The following is a 22,638-nucleotide window of genomic DNA, read 5'->3' as shown; positions in this document are numbered from 1 at the left end:
CAAGTCGGATATGATTCTGCTGATTTGATTCTGCCAGCTTAAGAGAGGTTTACAATTCGTTTTGTGTTGCTGAAGGATAAACTTACTTAATTTTTGTACTTACTTTCGTCCAAGTCTGCGAAATTAATTTTTTTCTCCCTGTATCATTATTTTTATTCGGTATTCTTACAACCAAAAGGTGCTAATGAAAGTATGTCATTAATTCATTATCCAAGGTGCTTATACATAAAGTTTTTTTATAATAGTAACAACAATGATTGTTTTATTTCCATAAATTACATAATTTTTGTAATTACCCATTTGGTTGGAGTGAAAACGTTTCTGTGTGGGATGGTAAACAATGTAAGTAAGTGATAATGTTATTTAATAAAGAGTTAATTACAAAAAAAATGTGAACAACGCGCTATTTATGAATAAAAATGTGAATAATGAGTTATTCACGAATAATAACGCGTTATTCACATTTTTATTCGTGAATTTATTCATATTCATATTCACAAATTCGCGTGATGTGAATTTATTCATATTCATATTTATAAATATGAATACTCCCATCTCTGAATATGATCAGAGGTAAATTTTTCGACACAGAGAAGAGCATCAGAAATGTTACCTTGGTTCCCTTACGTTGAAAATATTCGAAATCGTCGTTAGCCACGGTGGTGACGGAGCAACAGCTTCTGCTTCTACTTCTGCAGGAGCTCATGGTGTCGAAGTCTCCGTTTTCCATGTCGCAGCTTTCATCGTCGGAGGTTTCGTATCCGTCTCCTCCTCCCTGGACCTCTTGCCTCTGGACGTTCTGTTGCTCTTTCCTCTGACCCTGCTTCTTCAAGTCGTACGTCCTCGAGTCGAGGATCGGTCGATGGTATCTGAGAACGTAGCCCATTTTGTTAAAGAGGATAAACAAATCTTTACGCCTCTTCGCTTACAATTTTACGTCACCAGTCGAAACAGAACTTCGTATGAATCTAGAGTTACGAATGCAGAGTTGGTTACTCCGAAGACTCGGCGTCTCAAGTTATACAGTGGGTGTAGAATGTATTTGTACTCGGATCAATTTCCTAAAAAACTTTTGTGAAATTGTAGTTTATTAATTTCTCTTTTTATAATCAATGATATTCTACATATTCTCGGAAATCTCTAGAATAGATATAGTCTAAACAACAGTTATTAGTTTATATAATTTGGGAAATTAACAAGAAAATACGAAAAATTGGCAGAAATATGGAAACAATAAATATTCATAGTTGTTAGAATACAATATAAGAGTTACAGCAATTATAAAATCAAAATGAAATCCCACGAAGTATTAATTATATATAAATTAATGTAAATTTCATGTTTTGTTTTAATGAAGTTTTGAAAATTTAACATTTCTTCGAATACTTATTGTTTCTATATTTCTATCGATTTATTGTTTTTTCTTGTTAATTTTGCAACTTATATAAATAACTAATTTTTTTTATACTGCATCTATTGTAGAGATTTTCAAGAATATGTAGAATGTCATTGTTTATAAAAAAAAATTAATAAATTACAATTGAACGTAGTTTTTTTTTTAATTGACCAGTGTACGAATACTTACTACACCCACTGTATAAAATTAAAGAGAAAGAAATACGGTTAAGGGTTCGATGGACAAAACTCACGATTGGCATCTAGCATAATCGAAGCTCTGATTTCTTCGCAGAGCGACTCTAGGGTAACGTTGTTGTTGTTCCTGGAGATTGCCGTCCAATCCTGCGATCAATTTCTCCAAACCCATCACGCTCCTTGCGTGTCTTCCGAGTGGTTCCTCTCGTATTTCATCCAAACTTTTCGTGAATTTTCGTTTGCTGCAGGGATCGTCCAATTGTACCAGGTTCTCCATGTTCTGTCCGAAGACATCGGTGCTACCGATCTTCCTGCGACAGATGGGCAGCTCCTGGAAGCTCTCGTTCGGTCTTGGACGCTTGATCTGTTGCTCTAACGTCATCTTCTTTGACGTATCGATGGGGTTCGGTTCTTGACGTGGCTCGAAGGTAGAACTGGTAAAGGAGGACAACTCCGCGGGAAGGGAAGCGTAATTACCGTCCTCGTTGACGGACTGCGTTCTAGGATAATGTTGTATTCCCATTGTGATGGTGCCAGTCTTTCCTGTAACATGATCATTTTTAACATAAAATAATTTTTGGAAGAAAAAATATAACCGACATCAGAAAATATTTAAACTGTATTAAAAAATATGAAATAGTTTCTAGATAATTTATATGAATACTCTTCAGCTCTAGATATAATTACTTAAAAGTATGAGAAATTGCAGTGAAAAGTATGAAATAATTTCTATCTAAACTGTATTATTACTCATCAGCTTTTCGAAGTCAATCGAATTTGGTTAAATTATGAAATATATGAAATACAATTCAACTTTTTCAGAATCGGCGCAAAATTTAAAATTTCGTACATTAAAAACTATCAAAGTTGGTTTAACTTTCTGTCGGAGGAACAAAATGTATGACCTCTAATTACTGCTATTATGCGCTTACTGTTAGAATACTTTATATTGTATTCATCCACATATCATCTTACACTTTCTTTGTATTTTAATTATTTGAAGTTGAATTCAAGGCATTTTCAATGACAAAAGTTTCATACTAATGATTAAAAATATTAAGAATTTCATTCTAAAATGAAATAAAAACAAAAACGTTCGTGTTAAATTAGAAACTTAACATTAAAAAACAAGCTTATAACTACAAATTTGTTCGTTTAAACATCGTAATTACAAAGATGTTCGATTAATTAAAATTTCATATAGATTTGTCCCAAATGGTATTTCCTATACATCCTTATGATATTTAAAAAATAATACTCCAAAATGGCAAAAAGAAGGTTGCCGAAAGATACCATACGATGGTTCAACATATATATCTAAAGTTCACAAAAGAAATAACAAATCTTGTTTGTCCTCCACAATCTTGCATATTATGTATCATTTCTCGTTTTTCGAAATTTAATTCCAACCAGTACGACACCCATGTCTAAATTTAATACGACCGCAAAGGGTTAAACGCATCGATCGTATCGAATATCTCTATCGTCTGTTCACCGAACAAAATATACATAACACTAGATATATTTCTTCGAAGTTTGGGCGTTTAGTTCATGAATAACACGCGTTAAAAAAAGAAAAAAAAAATAGGCTAAAATTACTCCAATGACCTTGAAACATGGAGATCAGCTAAAAAATCGATTTTTCATTTTAGGGGCAAATACATTAACTTTCCGATAAATCGGGAAGTTAAAGTAACCTCCTCCTTTTCGAAGTCGGTTAAAAATGTTTTCTTAGGGAGCGTTTCGCGGAGGTACAATTGGAAAAGTTACGGTGACGATCAGGATGCTATTTGGGCATCCTGATCTATGTATACAGGGTGTCCCAAAACTCGGGGAGGAGCCGGAAATGGGGGGTAGCTGAGACGATTCTGAACAACAATTTCCTTTGCAAAAATGTCGGATGGGGCTTCGTTAAGGAGATATTAAGCGAAAACCCCGACCAATCAGAGCGCGCGTAGACCGTTGAAGCGGCCGCGGTAGCGTAGGCTACGCGCTGGTGGCCGCGCTTGCACGCGAACAAGCGACTCGACGTGCATCGAAGCATCGACCTAGCGCGTAGCCTTCGCTACCGCGGCCGCTCCAACGGTCTACGCGCGCTCTGATTGGTCGGGGTTTTCGCTTAATATCTCCTTAACGAAGCTCCATCCGACATTTTTGCAAAGGAAATTGTTGTTCAGAATCGTCTCAGCTACCCCCCATTTCCGGCTCCTCTCCGAGTTTTGGGACACCCTGTATACATATAAGGGCTCGTGTACGATAAGTGGTCCCAATCGAAGGTGCGACGTAACCGGGAATATCGATTTCCCACCTCGACGGTAGCCCATAATTTAAGCTGTCCGCTATGTAGGTAGCTGGAAACTATCATTGGGCAGAGGAAACGACTCACTCCGGAGCTTTCTATCGGCTGAAGATTATGGTCGTACGAAATTCCTAGCGCGTGTTAACCGGGTCGCGGAATGCCTCGCGCGATCAGAAATTCAGAACGTGCTCGCCCATTTGGAGACGTTCGCCGAAGTACCTAACAAAACGACATCGTATAAACACGGGGATGAAAGTTTTCGGGGACGATATAACTTTGTCGAATCTTAGAATTCTGTGCATGAAGAACCTGTGGAACGTTGGTACAATTGTTCTCGATACATGACTGGTATCGCAATGAATCGAAGTAGCGAAAGAGCACGCGCTTGACATGAAAATTATGATAAAACGTATACAAGGCAATTTATCAACTCGATTTTATTAGTATAAGATCTTTGAAATAATATATATATATATTAGGTTGTCCTGAAAGTTTCTTTCGCAAGTTGCACTCAATTATTTTATGTGGTCGTGTTTATATAAATAGACAATCTAATTTCATAGATATTCATGTTGTAACAGTAATGGAGTAAAATGAATCGTGCACAATTCAGTAATGTAACATAAAACATAAAATATTATACATGTATTACTTATTAATAAAGCGAAAGAAACTTTTGGGACAACCTAATATATGTATATATACGAATATCCTGTTACGTCATTTTTGTAACCGAAAATAATTTGGATTATGCATGCGTTTAAATGAAAATTGGATTAGAGTATTGTGTCCATAACTGGACAAATTTGTCTATGTTAAATGCACAGAAACCAGTCCCATCAATGGGAGGTATACCTCTTGAGTAAACATGATCTGTGATCGGATTACTTTGTGAGACAATTTAATGCAACGGTGAAACTTTTTTATTATTAACTTTTTTGTTGTAAAACTTTTATTGTCATTTTTAACCGACTTCGAAAAGGAGGAGGTTATTCAATTCGACATGTATATATATTTCTTTTTTTTTCTGATTAAAATGAGACCAAACACGACGTAATTCGCAACATATTTACTTGTAACAACTTATTATGTATTATACAGGGTGTCCCAAAAATGTTGTAACACCTTGAAAGGGGTGGTTCGGGAGGTGATTTAAAACAACTTATTCTTTAACAAGTTTATCGTGCTCAATTGCTCGTAGGCCCAGTAAATCGACTCTTTGAGCGCGCTATAGATATGTTACGTGCTGACATTTTCATTGTTTATTTTTCTTGATTTTGTCGGCAGGAATGTGTTCGAGATCGTTTACCATCCTGAATTCGTTCTAATCGAACACAAACCTAGCCTTTGACGGTAGTTTGCTAAATTCGTTATGAGAAAGAATACACATTCCCTCCTTGAAATCGACGTCGTCACGCCACTGTCACCCTGCTGGCAACGCCGCGCCGCGGAAAAATCATTGTAAAATAATAAGTGCGTTGCTTGTTACGAGTGAATTGCATTAAATCATGTAATGTAACAGCGGCGTATATACGGTGACTACCAGAAATATTCGGACACCAGTGCATGGTTAGCTTTATGGCCTAATATCGTAGTTATTAAAAAAGCAATCGTCTTCGTTACTTTTTCCAATAATGAATCATTTATTAACATAATCAAAGATATATACATTAATCAAAAAATTTACATAAATTACATAATAACAATAAAAAAACGAAAGAATACCGCATTTTCGGGTCAGAAAAATATTCGGACACTATGAGGAATAACATTTATTAATTAAAATTAAACATTATATGTTCCACATTAATATTTTGTTGCAAATCTCTTTTGTTTTATAATATGTCTCAATCGATTCGGTATATTAGAAATTATTTTTCTTAAATATTCTGTCAAAATGGATGCCCATTCTTCTTGAAGCCTAATTTTAAGTTCTTCTTTGGAACGAATGAGTGTCTTGCGAATCTGTTGGTTCAACTTATCCCATAAGTTTTCTATAGGGTTAAGGTCTGGTGATTGTGGAGGTGGATGAAGGACTTTGGGGCAATTATACAATAAAAATTCTTAAACAATGCGCGACTTATGGTTAGGATCATTATCCTGGTAAAATTTAAAATCTTCAGCAATCCCCATTTTTTCTGCACTTTGTTTTAAATTGCTTTTTAAAAGATTCAAATAAGCATCCTTAACCATGATGCCATCGATAAAAACTAAATTACCAACGCCGGAAGTCGAAATGCACCCCCACACCACTACAATGCCTCCTCTGTGTTTTATCGTACCCGAAAATGTGATATTCTTTCTTTTATTTATTGCTATTATGTAATTTATGTAAATTTTAAGATTAGTGTATACATCTTTAATAACATTAATAAATGACTTATTATTGGAAAAAGTAACGAAGACAATTGCTTTTTTAATAACTACGATATTAAGTCATAAAGCTAACTATACACTAGTGTCCGAATATTTCTGGGAGTCACTGTATATGCAATTGTTGAAAAGATAAGCACATCGAATATTACCATCGCGTTTGAATTTACAGTTACGGTTATCATTCGAAGAAGGACACGTAAATATTGCGTGTTAAAATAAAATTAAACGTTTATTCCGCTTCGTATATTGAGATCACGGTTTTGAACGGGTATTAAAATACACGGGTACACGGAACACGTGTACCGTGTATTAGGGAATTAAGAACACGGGTATTTTTAATACACGGGTACCCGGGTATCGAAACACGCTGGCGCCCGGGTATCGGAATACACGGATACCCGGGTTTCCAAATACACGGATATCCAGGTACGTACACGTGCATCGAAATACACGGGTACAGTATTCACTTATTTTTATATACAAACTTTTATGTAAAAAAAGGTATTATTCTACAATAATGTTCCGATTTAAATTTAGAATTTCAAATGTACTTAACCGAACCGCAATTACGATTTGATTTGTATCATTTCGAGTGGTGGAAGACTAGGGCAACCAAATATCTCACTATTGGGGAACTTGCAATTAAGTATTTGGCAGTACCGGCAACATCAGATACTTCGGAGCGATGTTTCTCAACAGCTGGAAATATTATTAATACAAAAAGAACTCGTTTATCATCAGAAAATGTCGACACTTTAGTTTTTTTTATATCAAAACAGTGATTTAATTGATTAAATTTGATTATGAAACAATGTATTGTCTATTGTTATCCGTGACTTGAACATTTATTCTAACTAATAAATAAAGTTTTACAAATTGTACTAAAAAATTTATTCTGTGATATTTTTTCTTCTTATGTTTACATTTTTTTTATTTATTTGTTTTATTACTTATTAATTTTTTCAAAATTAATAAGGACCATTATTTTAGAATAATAGCTTTTTTTACATAAAAGTTTGTATATAAAAATAATTGGATACTGTACCCGTGTATTACGATGCACGTGTACGTACTTGGATATCCGTGTATTTCGATACCCAGGTACCCCAGTATTGAAAATACACGGATTAAAACACGGATCCATTAATTACCCGAGTATTTCGATACACGTGAAGTTGGGATCTCTAATTGAAATCATAGCATGAATTTGCCGCGTGCTTCGTCCTCGCGCAATGTTGTCGCCACACCGAGCCGAGCCACTTGGTGGGCGCGAGACGCGAAACGCGAAACGACGTACAACTCGTAAACACCAAATTCTCGCGTGTACCGAGTCGCGAAATTTCGAGGATTTTTTCTATGAACTAGCGACGATCACGTGGTTCGAAGATCCTTTGTCTCCTAAGCTTCTAGAACATTGCATCGAGTTTACGAGGTCGAGCAAGGCACGAGCCGAAATCACTTCTTGTCGTACAGTCCAGTCCGTAACTATTAGTATTGTAATACGAAGTAACTCGGGTCGTTCGTTAAATCGGTTTTATATATTAACCTCATATTTAATTTATTTATTTAGTTTTATTTCCTTTTCGTTTGTTTCCGTTATTAGAGTTTCGCGTTTAATTAATTCGCGTATGGTGTGCTTCTCTTTTCAACTGGTAGTCCGAGCAAATCGCTACATATTGTAACAAAGAAGGAAACCTACCTTAAACCACTCGAATTACAATTAGTAATATAAAAGAAAATTATTGGTGAGTTGTTTCCTCTAATACGATATATAAGTATTAGATTGTCCCAAAAATTTCTTTCGTTTTATTAATAAGTAATACATACACAATATTTTATGTCTAATGTTACATTATTGAATTGTGTACAATTCATTTTGCTCGATTACTGTTACGACATCAACATCTAAGAAATTAGATTGTCTATTTATATAAACACTGCCACACAAAATAATTGAGTGCAAATTACGAAAGAAACTTTTGGGACAACCTAATATATATTATCTGAACATAACGATCGTGATCACTGGGATATCAATAAATGAAATATTTCATTTCCGGGGTAACCCTCAATTGGTATCCTAGGATAACCTTTATATTTTATACTGATTTGTTTTGTATTGTACATATGTATTCTTTTCCGACAATTTTATATATATACATTAATGTACGGATGAAGCGAGAGTGAAAGCGCGTATATAATTCCAAAAATCAAAGGTATATTTCACTTACGATCTTAAGGGGTTAGTCGCAGTCAGGAAAAGGAAAAACGACATTTCTTTGTGATTTCTTTTTAGTTATTAAATAATAATTTGCATAAGTCACAATTGAGTATATTATAAAGCATGTTTTAAAGAACTAAAAAACATTTCTTGATTTAAGAACATAGGTTTGCGGTGAGCAAGATTTGTCTACACTGGTTTATCTGAAAACAAAAACAAAGGTAGATTTCGGAAATACATTAGTCTAGCGGGTCCCTGAACGAAGGATTTTGGAAAAAATTAATTTAAAACAAGATGGCGTACATTTGAAGTTGAAGTTCAATTTTCATTATAAAATTAAGTGATTAAATAGAGAATAAAAAGAAAAGTATATAAGAAAATAAGAAATCTTTCGTTCAGCGACCCGTTAGTCTAATATATTTTCTAAATCTACCTTTAGTTTTGTTTTCAGGTGCACCAGTTTGAAGAAATCTTGCTCACCGCAAACCAAGTGGCCACCCACGCCATCGCCTGTTATGACGAAATGAATTACCCTTTCTTAAAACAAAAATTCGTTTATAATTCTTTAAGATATACTTTATAATATACATATTTACATTTCATTAATAAAAATTATTATTTAATACCTTCAAAAAAAAAAACACAAGGAACTGTCCGTTTCCATTTTCCTGACTGCGACTAACCCCTTAATGCGTTCAAAATTATAAATTCAAGTTGAATATTGAGATTGAAATGTTCAAAACAAATTATAGTCTTATCAATAACACCAAATAATCAATCAAATAAATTCTGTAATGGTGTTTTCAGTAGATATCGATATTGCGTTCATCTTAATAATTTCCTGCCGTTCGAATCCTGATAATCTAAATTTCACTTAGAAATTCACACGTGAGACAGGGCCCGTACGGGACTGCTGCGACAAAGACTTGACCTTGCCGATAGGCAAGTAAAATATATATAAATTTATTAAATAAATTTCTGTGACACGTTACAGCTGAATTGGTGTCAGAAGTGGGATACTTTTGTCGCTAAAGCTCATTGTGAATTTCTCGTTTTTATTGGATTAAATTCTATAATTGCTTTTGAAAAATATAATAAGGAAAAATTAAAAATAAAAGAAATTAATTAGTACGCTCTTTCTCCGCCCACACGTAACGATACGAATATAAACAGTTAACTTGAATTTATCGCGGTCATATTTCATTGTGATCGCAAAGACGTCTAACAGTAGGTAGGAAAAAGTTGTTTCAAATCACCTCCCGAACCACCCCTTTTAAGCTGTTTCAACATTTTTCGGACACCCTGTATATCGTAGAACACTAACTAAAAAAAGGTACATGGTAAATATCATCCGAATTATGTCGTGTTTGGTCTCATTATAATCAGAAAAATGTCAAGAATATGATGGTAAAAGTTATACAACAAAAGAGTTAATAATAAAACAGTTTCATTAAAACTGTTCCATTAAATTGTCTCACCGACATACCCTGGCGTTTTCGCTCCGTCCTTTTCTTTATTCGCTGTCCTTCTCTACGTTCAAAGCTCGTCGGCAAATATCAGAGAATATACGATCTCTACGATAACTGCACAAGGTCAGTTCCCAAGCTTGTGCAATTATGGAGACATTACTGTACTTTCTCCCAAATTGTCGCAAATGCAGGTGTTCCTACCAATGGCGATCGCATCTATTGAATTACGTGCGTTTTATATTACAAATTAGTGGCATGCAGATTAGGCTGTTTTAGACAGTTTCATATATGTTGTACCACATTGTAGTGTAATAAGGGCCTTTTGAGTCCCTACACTTTAATAAATCAATCAATCAATCAGATTAGTCTGCCACTTGTTGTTCACCTACCAAGAAGAAAATTATTGTATGTTGTTCCCTCTTTTTTCTTCTTGTGTGTGCTCTTATTTTCTGTTAATTGCTCTCACATTTTCTCAAACACGATTTCCTAACTTTAGAAAAACAAAATGAACTTTAAAAGTACCTTAGTTTCCGTTGTTATTTCTCAACCTGTCTCTCGAATTGTAACCGAGTTCTTCTCATCGCTACATCCCACTTTCATCGCTAATGGATGTAAAAGTAAAGTCGAGCGAGTCGAAGAAATAGCAAGGATTAAATCCCATTCGTCTGTCTTTCGAGTTATCGCGAAATTAATCCCACCGCTGTTAACTTTTTAACCGACTTCGTTCTTCCTCTATAGTCCTATCGTTGACGTCAACCAACGCAAAACTTGGAGATAGCAATGGTCTACGCAAACTCTGTCCCACTTGCGTCGTGCGAATAGAAGGGTAGAGTGAAAATACTGCAACAGCGCCGCGAAAAATGTTAGTGTTTACCTCTGTTCTGATGATTGTGCAATCGTCCGTAGAGGCTTCCGTTAGTCAATGGGAACTTCAGACCGTGATTCAGGTTCAACTGCAGCTTGTACTCGGCGTCCTGCTCGAAATGACGAAACTTGCCGTCTATGCCACCTGAAAAGGAAGCAAAACAGAAATTTTGACGAAATCGTCTGAAACACGCGGCATTTTCGCTTGCGTCTTGCGAAAATACTGGATATTTATCGGTATGGTATTCCACTCTACGGAAAAACTAAGACGTTTTATAAATTTTATGAAACAAACGCTATTTTTAATAACGGATTGATGTTTTGCGATAATACTGGATATTTATCGGTATGGTATTCCACTCTACGGAGAAACTAACACGTTTTATAAATTTTATCAAACAAACGCTACTTTTAATAACGGATTGAAATTTTGCACAGTCGTTGATTCGTGTCTTACTAATTTGAATATTTTTTTTTTAATACAAATGTAAAAGGCGTAGCGATGACGCGTTATCGAAATTTTATTATGAACAAGCATTTGTTCGCGAGTGTCGTTGCGAAATAATATTTTATTACTTACCGGCTGAAACAGCATTTTATTATTTACTATTTGAAACGGTATTTTACTCGGCTCTGGGAAACAACCACCGGCGCTAAAGGTGAATTAAACGAGACGGTCGTGGTAAAACTAAAACTATCATCGAGCAGAACAATCCGAGTACTGTTAACGGCTAGAGGACTGCGGAAAGAAAAAAAAATGAATCGCACGAATAAAAGGGAAATTAACCGTGCGGTATGTGGTTGCGGCGATTGCGAGATTGCGGCTTGTCGCATAACTGATATTTCTATTTGACGATTACGCGTTGATGCTTCTTCGCAGCTGTTTCCCACGCGTGCAGCTGCGTCAGCTAGCGCATTTTTCATCGAGAGGAATCGATGCCAGCCTCCATCGCAGAAATACCATCGAACCGATGAATCCTGTTTCATCGATCGTATCACCAGAATGGTGCAAATCAAAAACCGTTCGAGAATGTTTGAGAATGCGACGCATACATACACGATTATTAAAGACATCAATCGAAAAAGACAAGTTTTTCTGTGTTAAGGGGAGGTTACCGTCGAGATGCATGAAACATGCGCAAAGTTCTGGAATTTTTTTTAATATAAAATAAATACTTTTGGATATAGGTTTCAAAGTAATATATTTTTGTATAATTGGAAGTTAAATTTCAATTTTTTTGATGGAGAAAGAGTACAAAATGGCGGCTCCAGGTCAGATTAAACAAATAAATGCGTCGTTTGCACGGCGCGGGGCGCTTCACAGCCTTGATAGTTCATCTGAATTAAAAACATATTTCGAGTTGTTCAAGTAGAATGAATTTGAGGAGCCTTGCCGTTTTTCATTTTCTAAAAATCCTATGGATAAGAAAATAGCAGGCGTTTGAAAAAATCGACCTGCAAATTGAATTTCCTTTCAACTGGCGGAGGATTCGTGAGCTACCTGTTTCCTATCCGATGCTGTAAATTCTAAAATACCTTAGATATGAAAATATCCTTTTACCTACGTGTTCTAAATACTTTAAAGAAATTATGTAACAAAATCTAGAGATTCCACGACGAGCGTAAGAACCAGGTGATTGAAAATCAATACAAAAAAGGGACATGCGAAATCATTTTTGCGATTTATTTTATTCTAACATGTTTATTATCAAACGTTACGTCAGTGTGACATTTTTCAGACATGCACCCATACTGTTGACTGTTCCAAATTACACCAGTATGACATTTTTCAAATATGCACCCATATTATTTGTAAAAGAATCTAATCTTTCATCGTCATGAACGGTAACCTCCCCTTAAGGATGAAATGCCGAATAAATAAAACGTGATAAAACGTGTGTCTCTAGAATTTTTAAGTCAACATAACCAAATATCGAATATTTTTTGAATGATACGCGTTAATCTAATATATATGTCGTTGTTAGGTATATCCCGAGAAACCTGTTTCTTTTATCGGTGCCTCCGATAATTCGATCGGCGATTTTATATCTATCAAATGTAGCATTTAGTTCGATAGGGTTAGAAATCGTCGAAGTTCGATCAAAAGAAACTGTATTTTTCTGTGAATCGATTCGATAGAACCTAGACTTACCGTGCGACAATCTCCTGGAGTGATCTTGCTTCGTGTAAACTTTCGCCACGTACCGACAGAACATTTTGTCGAAGAGCGCCAGGAACACAGGTAACAGGGCATCTTTTACCAGGGGTAACCAAGTCGCGAGATTCTGAGGTGTGCAGAAATCTGTGAGGAGGCTCGGCATGATGGATATTACCTGCGAAACAAGAGCCACGTTATTCGAGCAAACTTTTGTTGGGACAGCCAGTTATGGTATTTTTCATTTGCATGGATCTCGCGTACAAAACGTTTTTTCTAGCACTGTGCGGAAACAGAGAGATCGATTTGTCTTTGATAGGAATTTCCCAGATACGGTTATTAACCCTTTGCACTCGAGGCCTTTTTTGTTGGTATCTACCAGCAACTCGAGATGTTTCTTAACATTCTATCGCTGTGAGTTCTAAACTATCTAGATTTGAGAATAAGGTCACCTTTACCTCACCGATAATCATTTTATTGATACGTCGAGCTACGAAGAAATTGAACCTAAAAACTTTGGGTATTGCAGATTTGCTCCGTGAAATCTAATTGCGACTAAGAGTCACCTCTCGAGTGCAAAGGGTGAACACTAGTGTATTATCGCGCTCCCCATTCACAAGGAGTCAAACAAGAACATGAATCGTATGGTGTGGGATCGATCGTGTAGGAAAAGCGGTCGACTGTAGTTTTTCCTGCTCTATACCAAGTATTGATATACATGACAACAGATTGTAAAAGTTAGAATACCACAGATGAGTAAACATGGATATACAGGGTGGGCCACATAATTCTTAACAGCTCAATATCTCGGAAACTGTACCATCGATATTAAAGTTCTTGGTCTTCATGGATCTAAAGGAGTATCCTGGCGAGAAAAGTCATTGTTACCTTTTTCTAATGTAGATAAAATTGCCTACAATTTGAAATGTGTTGAAGCTCTGTAGCTCTCTTGGTTCCAGAGATACAGTTCTGCGAAAATTGACAAATTTTCCACAAAAGTGGAAGTTTTAACGTTTGGCCTACTTTCGACCGATATATTGACATAAATACTAATTCTACACTAAGCTCATGAGAAATGAAATTGCAGCAAATTTAATTACCTTAATTTTAAGACCATAGTGGAACCTGCACCTATTATATATTTTTTTTTTAAATTAACGAAAACCAAAAGAAGTAAAAATCCAGTTCAAGAAAAAGTTGTATAAAAAAAGTATAATTGATTCCGTAGGTATTTTGACTTAGACTGTCATTTTCTGGGGATCTTTGACTTTTATTACATATCAAAAATGCAACTTTACAGTATTGTATGCAATATTTAGTGTCTAAAATGACTGGCGTATATGTATAACACTTGAACCAACAGTTTTCAGGAACTCTACTCTTTCCAGAAATAATTCAGCATATTCCCGTGTGCTTTCAAATTTTTCCTTATCTCTGCTGCCGATGTATTTTGTCACGCATCGTTTCTTTAGCCCTCAAACGATCTGCGACGTTTTGGCGACAGAGATCGATAAACGTACCATGTATCAAAGTTACCTGAATTACTTACATCCCTAAAATGATCGAATTATCGCGCCTAATATTTTATACGTAAAAACGGAGACCTGTATTCTATCATCCTACAAAAGTAGGTCGAGCTCGGAGGGGAACAGGTTGAATGGTTCCCTAGTAAGTGCTTTGTTAACACTTTAGCGATCGATAGCATTTGGGCATATATGTACTTAAATTTAACAATATTGTTCAGTTTCATAACATTAGTATTATACAAAATTTATTTTATCCTTCAAAATCGTTTTACGAATTATATTTACATAATATTTTAATAAGTCACATAGTAATGGGAGCATACAATGAGATCGTATTATCTCAGTAATATAATAAATAAGAAAGTGTTAGTTGTCATGGAAAAGAGACGATTAACCTTTTCGGTGTTCTGCGCGAGTATACTCGACAAATTATTTTGTTCTTGTTGTGCTTACTGTTAATGAGTTAATCAGTTAATTCGTTTTGAGCTCTTTCCTATTTGAAAAGCTCATATTGATATTAACCTTTTCGGTGCTCTGCGCGAGTATACTCGTCAAATTATTTTGTTCTTGTCGTGCTCAAGACGAGTTAAATCACATGAGCTTTTTAAATAGAAAAGAGCTCAAGACGAGTTAACTCATTAACTCATTAAAAATAAGCTCATGCGATTTAACTCGTCTTGATCACGACAAAAATAAAATAATTTGACGAGTATACTTGCGTAGAGCACCGAAAAGGTTAATAGGCTACCGATCGGTAAAGCGTTAATACAGTATTTGAAAGAGCTTTCCAAGTGAAAAAGAGTTTACCCCGAGACAATGGTTATTTGCGCAATTGCAGATTTCATTGACAGGAGGGGTTCGAGAAGGATACTTTCCGCTACGTAAAAGTTACATTTTTTATTATAAATCGTTTACTATTAATATGAGAATGCAAATGGTACACGTGTCGATTCTGAAAAATTTAATTCGAAATTTTCCGGGACATAGAAGTTATCGATCTGTCTATCGATCGTCGATTTCCACGGCGAAATCGTGTCAGGAACGATCGGTCGCGGCTTTCGCTGGGCGAAAAGGAGCGGAATGCAGCTGCATGGTGAATCGCGTGCAGCTAATTGTTCGACTCGTCAGCCCTGGACGCGTCGATAAACAACTGACGCGTGCGCTCCTGTAATTTCGCGGCCGTGCTAATAAAATGGAAGAGAAGGAAAAAAAACAAGAGAAGGCATCGCGAACGAGGGAAATGTCGGAACGTCGCGTCGGTGGTCTTACGTGGCCGCTACACTTTCGATTTTAACGATCCACACAATTTCCACAGTGAAAACTCCGGCTCGGTCGCGCTTTCAAAAGCGCGCACGTTGCGCGCCAGAAACGCGCGGTTTTACGCAGACCGTGCGCATCCACTGCGTCACTTTAACCGCTTTGCGTACACGTATGTACTCATTCTCATTCCATGTCACTTATATTAAAGTAGCAATAAATACTTGAAAGTTTTAAGTAAAGATGGTGGTAAGAAGTTTTTTTACAGGCAAACTCGTATATTTATTTATATAAAACTTTGCGAATATATTTATGTATAATTCAAACAGCTATACATCGTTTTTGTGTTTCTATAAACAGAGGATCATTGTAGTTACACGGCAAGTTACATTTTTATCGTCGAGTGCATCGACTAATGAACAAAAATCAAAAAACGAAATATTTTTTAACAAGTTATTTACTATCTGAAGTCCATAATTTGGCCTTAGATCACACTCTGGTGGGATTGTCTCATTGTTTATTTTTTTTTTAAGACAATATAACGACCAAAGAGTAGAAATTGAGGCCTTTTGCAATAAAAACTTTATCAGTTTTAATTTGTTTTTTGCCTTTGGGTAACGAATAGAAAAAAACAAGTGATCTGTTCATAACAATCAAGCACCAATTATGGAATTTTCAGGCCCAAGTATACAATAAATTCAATTTTTTTTAAATTTTGAACTTTAAAAACACATTACAAAAAGACATCTAATATCACTTTGTACTTATTGCATATTCCTCCAACTTGGGGTATGCACTTTCATTTCCATTGGGTTTTATCTGCATCTGGGTGCGCCTTTTTTGATTATATATTTTTTTTCAAAAACAGAGTTAACACATCGCGTACGCCTGATGAGATATCGCGTTTTCAGGTTTCTTCGACTCAATCGATGATTTAAAGAATTAAAAATAGATTTTCATGTTACGTTACCAGGGTAAGAAAGTCTCGTGTATTCTCCGATCAAAAACTTGAATATTATGTATAAATCTTCATTTCTCGGAGAAGAAAGCATTTTTAGTATATGGACATGGGCTATATTTGAATTGATATCAGAATTTTGTTCACTTTGATCATTTACTCGAATGTAAAAATTATATTATTCAAAGATTGTTTCCATTTTCGTGTCAACATTTTGCGTCCTCTCTCCTAGAAAAGTTAAAGTTTGTCACAGTTTCTAGATTCACCCCGTATGGTATGTATCCCGTTATAGAGATCATTCTTAGATCACGCGAACAACAGATCGTGAGAGTGGAATTGAAATTCAGTTACGCCGAATGATTAAACGTAGAAGTAGATATCACGCAATATATCGAGGTTAAACATATCAAACTTTCATTTACCCTAGACGAGATTCCTTGCAAAAATGGAAATACGGGACAGGTTTGTTAATATTCACCGAATTTCACGCACTAGTGAAGCACAACCGTATTTAATAATACAAAATGCTACAAGGCAACAAATTTCAACTTGCACGCTGATTTACCGTGCGGTATGCATTCAAAGTACTACCAATACGTTTGCGTTTAAATGTGTTCCGTATTTCAACCTTACCCGATTTCTTTATTCATTCGAAACGTACAATTTTCTTTATTTAGTTGTACAAAACATAATTCGAAGTATCCCAAAGTACTAGGATAATTTTTAGAATGTTTCAAACAAATTAAATTTTTCCAAGAACTTTAAACGTGCAACGCAATAGAATAATAGAAAAAGGAAAACGAAAGGAAATAGTTATACAACGATGAAAGTTTTGACAGGTATCCTTCAACTTATGTAAAAGTTAATATCGCCGGGAAAAAAAGGTTGCAGCCAGTTGGGAAATCGCAGCGGGCTGAATTTACACGGAATTATGCGCCAAATGAATTATACGCGAGCAGTGCGAGTGGTTCGAGATTACGAAGCTTTAATTCGCCGCGTAACCGGCGCGGCGGATATGAAATCGAAACTGGTACCTTAATTAGAAAATATGGCAACTTCGAAACGTGACGTGCATGCGTTTATACGATCTATATCGAACGTGTTCTCTTTAATGTGGCTCTCTCTAGGAAAGGGAAACCTCGAAATATCGTTCCAGTAACACAGTGAAACCGTTCATGGCCGATCTAATAAAATTTCGAATTTCACTATGTAGACGTTGACGGTCTTGCCGTTCAAGAAGAGAAGAGATCTTAGAAAGTTCCAAGCGAACGAGTGAAAATTATGCAAAGAATACGCTTACTCCATCAGCAGATTTCGATAAACGGGAATATTCAGAGTTTCGGAAAATCATGAAAATTTCACTTTACATTATCATACATCAATGTCGTCAATACAATGATGTCATACATCATACATCACTAACAAATAAATTCATAACAAGTTTTTATTTTTAATCAATTATGTTCGCACTCTTTACCAACAACCTTTTGCTATCTAGTGTGCAAATTTTCAAACTCAGATCGATAAAAATCAATTGGTACACAATGGCCTGATAAATTATAAACAAGTATTGACATTTGCAGAAACGACATTACTTTCTGGTCCCCCTAATACAATATCGTGGATGTAGGAATCTTCCTATTCGTGTACGGGTTTTCTACGAGGAAAACGGAAATTTTCTTTTCTTTTTCACGCGAGAAAACATCGTATTGATTTATTCGTAAATTAATATTCCACGATGAGAAATTTCTGAAGAGTGAGTTCATCAGGATTGAAACGTACTGCTGTTTTGTGCGGTGAACGTGCAATTTAATGTCGGCGAATCTAGCTTAAGCTTATGGATCAACTGTGATTAGATATTTCCCCTTTTACTTGTTTATTCCCATCGCAATTATGTAAATGTCACGTGCGATCTCAGGCAATACATTTTCTGCTCCGAATCTTCCGAATCGATTAGTACAGTTACACGTACTTTCGACAGGCGGTTTACATTTAACATATGTACACATTACATACGTACGAACGTAACGCGTGCTGCACAAGCGTATCGCTTCGGTACGGCCAATGACGGTAACGTGATATTTTCTCTTTCTCTCTTTTCTCTAATGCTCGGCCCTCGCGCGTTCGTTCATTTTCTCTCCATCACTTGGGAGTTTCACTAATCAACTTCGCTCGCGAACTCCCGTTGAATCCGAAACGAGTTTGGACGTTTTACTTTGTTTTAATTGTATGGCAAAGAGAACGCGGTTATCACGCTGCGCGCATCAATCCCTTACAATTCGATCGATTTTTAAAGCATGTATCTAGGTGAGTATGTTAGTTTCCCTTTGATCGAAGCGATAGGTAATTATACCATACCTCCCGATCGTAACAAATTTTCTTTCTTAAAAATATGAACAGACGTTTCCAAAACATTAACAAATATTAGGTCGTCTCATAAGTTCGGGCTGCAGACTGAATTAATATTTAATAAAAAAGGTACAGAAATTAGAACACTTATGGGTATGTTTCATATGTTAATTTGGGTAGCTGAAGAATAAGTGGCATGAATTTATGGGACGACCTAATACTTCTGCAAATTAAATAAATTCTAAAAAATTAATTTTTAGAAAAAAATATAACCGACATCGGAAAATATTGAAACTATACTAAGAAATATGAAATAATTTCTAGATACTTTCTAATAATTTCTATATGATTACTCACTAGCTCTAGATATAATTGCTTAAAAGTACGAAAAATTGCAGTGAAAAGTACGAAATAGTTTCTATCCAAACTGCATTATTACTCATCAGTTCTTGACGAATTTGGTTAAGTTATTAAATACAATGCAACCTTTTCGAAGGCGACGCAAAATTTAAAATTACATACAGCTAAGCACTACAAACTCTAAAAAAACAAAAAACTGTAACTACAGCTATCTGTAACTGTAACTGTAGCTATCTATCGCTGAAATCTGCAATTACTTAGTCGCCAACCCAATATAAATAATACTACTCCCAAAGAAAGGTTAATTTAAGAAAGGTTATAACGAATTAGGGAGATAAGACAGAGAAATACGAAGTAGACGATAAAATATCTCAAGAGATGTGCTTTTTATACATATTAAGACATAGTCGACCGATCAGGGAGATCTCCCCATTTTGAACTTCTAATATTGTATTTTGTATAAATAATATGTGAAATCGTTAAACCAAATTGTTGCCAACAGTTCTCTGTGGCGCGTGCGGTCGGTTATGTGTTAATAATTTTCTCCAAGATTTGTTTAAACAATACGTTGTCCTCGAGAATGGAAAAACTGGTTAACAACTTGAACGCGGAGGAGACTTGAACGCCTGCGTCGTCCATCGTTGATGGCGGAGCAACCTAATTTAATGGCGACTATTTGACGGGATTATAAACAGAACGCGTCACGCAACCGATTATAAATATTCAGAAGGAAGGTCAGGGGAGTTTCTCTTGAGAAGATTTTAACCGTTGGCCGAATCTTAATCGAGTTTGACATCGAGGTCGTCGGCCGTATTAAGCTCGCACTTTCAAATATTTCGACGTGTTTTCGTATCCTCTCCTCTCCTTTCCCTTCCTGACCGTTTCACATTGGATGCGACACGCTATAAATATTTATCGGTTGTAAACTCCAACAAAGCATCACGCGCGTACGTTAACAAAAATATCGGCCATTTATATCGTCTAAAGCAGAGGTTCTTAACTTCACATCCATGAAACTCGAATATATTTTTATTTCCAAAAAAATGATTAATTATACTGTCTCAAGAGACAGAGAGACCTTTAAGCTTTAACGGATTATTACGAGTGTTTATGAAAAAAAAAAACATGTTAAGAACCATTGAATTATAACAATGAGAGATTTATCTCTCCCTTTCGATCTGTACGGAACTTTCTCGTCGACGAACGGAATTCCGGTGTAAAGAAAAGAGAACTTAACCGGTGACTCGTCAACTTCCGGATGACAGGAATTCGAGTCGGCTTCCTGCTCGCAAGGGGAACCTTTTCGACGACTAACAACTGCGCGATTTGTTTCAGGCGAACAAAGATACGAAATATCGTTCTGATTCGAAACTTGAAGCAAGATTCGGTCATTTCGAAGTAAATATTCGCAAACAGTTATTTGGACTTGGCGATTCTTCAAATAAAAACGGTATAGCGTGATTAAAGGAATAGTACAGGCATTATTTATTGTAAGGTATTTTGATGCGTGTGCATTTGTATAATGTATGTATTGTATGATATATACAGGATGTCCCAAAAATGTTAGATGACCTTTAAAGGGGTGGTTCGGAAGGTGATTTGATACACATTTTTCCTTACCGAAAATATAGCATACTGGCGCTCTGAATTTATAGTTATAAATTTGTTCATTTAAATGTCAAGTTTCTAATTTAATACAAATTTTTTTGTTTGAATTGTATTTTAAAATAAAATTCTTAATATTTTTAATCATTAATAAAAAAAAACTATTGCCATTTAAAATGCCTCGAATTCATCATCAAATAATAAAAATACAAAGAAAGTGTAAAATGATATATGGATGAATACAATATATAATAAGATTAGTATGGTTCTTTGGTGTGGTGGCTAATAGTAGACATATGACCGCAAAGGGTTAAACTGTAAATTTGATTTGCAGTTTAACTAAAAACAATAGCAAGGACCTGTTAATAACGGAACAGGACAAATAAGCATTGTATCAGAATAAAGCAACAGATGAATCCACGAATGTAGTATAACTTCTTTCGAAAATTGAAGCATCGATCGATAATGCACCGAACAATACGCCTTTGTTGGGCAACGATCAAAGCTTCTTCTTCCTAAGTATTCGCGCACCGCTCAAGAGATCGTTATTCTTTTACGAAACATTAGTAATGCTGTCGTTACCATCGTCTTTATTAAGCTACTCGTTATTAATTAAGCAATTACGTTATTAGGAAATAATTGTGGCCGCAATTAGATATCAATTTCTCGAGTTATGCGATGGCCACGTCAGCGAATTAGAGAGCGGCCATGTAACCGCGTATTTGTAATCGTTTCCGAACGATAAGCAGGAATAAGTTAACCCGTTGATTTTAGACGCGTAACATTGTCACGGCTCGCTGGTTACCGGGAATTTTACAGATTATTACGAAATACGTCTCTTATGGCCGAGACACTGCGCTCGAAGCGAATTTACTCGCAAGCACGCCTAAATCGCCCGCCACCTTAACGAAGATTTAATAAATCTCGCGTTTAATTCGCTCTTGTCGCCATAAATCTCGCGAGGTAACAATTACCGCGCAGAAATCGATTCGGAAATAATAGTTTGCTAGCGTTGCGCGTAATTGGTCTTTGTATCTAGATCGTCGAGTTGTCGCGATCCGAAAACAGTAAAAGCGGGTAAAACGTAACAAGTTTTTGTTAAAGAATAAAGAAAACGTTAAAGAATAAAGTAAATGAATACATATAAAAATGTAAACAAATTTATATAAATATAAGAAATATATTTATATTATATTAAATATTTATACATTATATTTATATAAATATAATATAATATATTTATATATATATAACATAATATATTTATATTTATATAAATTTATATAAATATAAATGAATAAATATAACAAAATACATTTCTTACAAAAAACATTTCTTATAAAAAACATTCAAGCAACATATCGAGTAACGTTGTTGCAAAAGTGTTGGAATATTTACTATAATTAAACGTTTTATTTTACAAAACAAATAAATGTACTGAGAATATATGTATGTACTAGCACGGTTTCACCCGCGTGGAATGCTATTCTTATTCTATAATATCTCCACCTCAGCACCCCATCTATCGGGTCTAAATTTTGCCAGACTTTCTTTTTATTTAAATATTATATGATGTGAATATGAGCCAAATTGGTCCATAAATGAG

The 22,638-nt window shown here is 35.4% G+C and overlaps 1 protein-coding gene across 3 annotated transcripts in view; it reads right to left on the bottom strand.

The window, feature by feature from the left end:
- LOC128890050 (uncharacterized) overlaps nt 1-22,638 on the bottom strand; it is a 48,180-nt gene that overhangs the window by 3,918 nt on the left and 21,624 nt on the right. For 2 of the 3 annotated variants that reach the window (XM_054148223.1, XM_054148224.1), the window contains exons 4-7: nt 12,975-13,155; nt 10,833-10,967; nt 1,650-2,136; nt 614-869 (exon numbers count right to left, since the gene is read on the bottom strand). In XM_054148223.1, the coding sequence (XP_054004198.1) occupies nt 614-869; nt 1,650-2,136; nt 10,833-10,967; nt 12,975-13,155 (1,059 nt within the window). The remainder of the gene's footprint in view (nt 1-613; nt 870-1,649; nt 2,137-10,832; nt 10,968-12,974; nt 13,156-22,638) is intronic. The other variant, XM_054148225.1, reaches the window with a different exon arrangement.

Source organism: Hylaeus anthracinus, unplaced genomic scaffold (assembly GCF_026225885.1).
Source record: "Hylaeus anthracinus isolate JK02 unplaced genomic scaffold, UHH_iyHylAnth1.0_haploid 12000, whole genome shotgun sequence".
Taxonomy (NCBI): Eukaryota; Metazoa; Arthropoda; class Insecta; order Hymenoptera; family Colletidae; genus Hylaeus; species Hylaeus anthracinus.
Note: the sequence above shows the minus strand (reverse complement) of the source record. Positions and strands in the feature narration are given on the sequence as shown.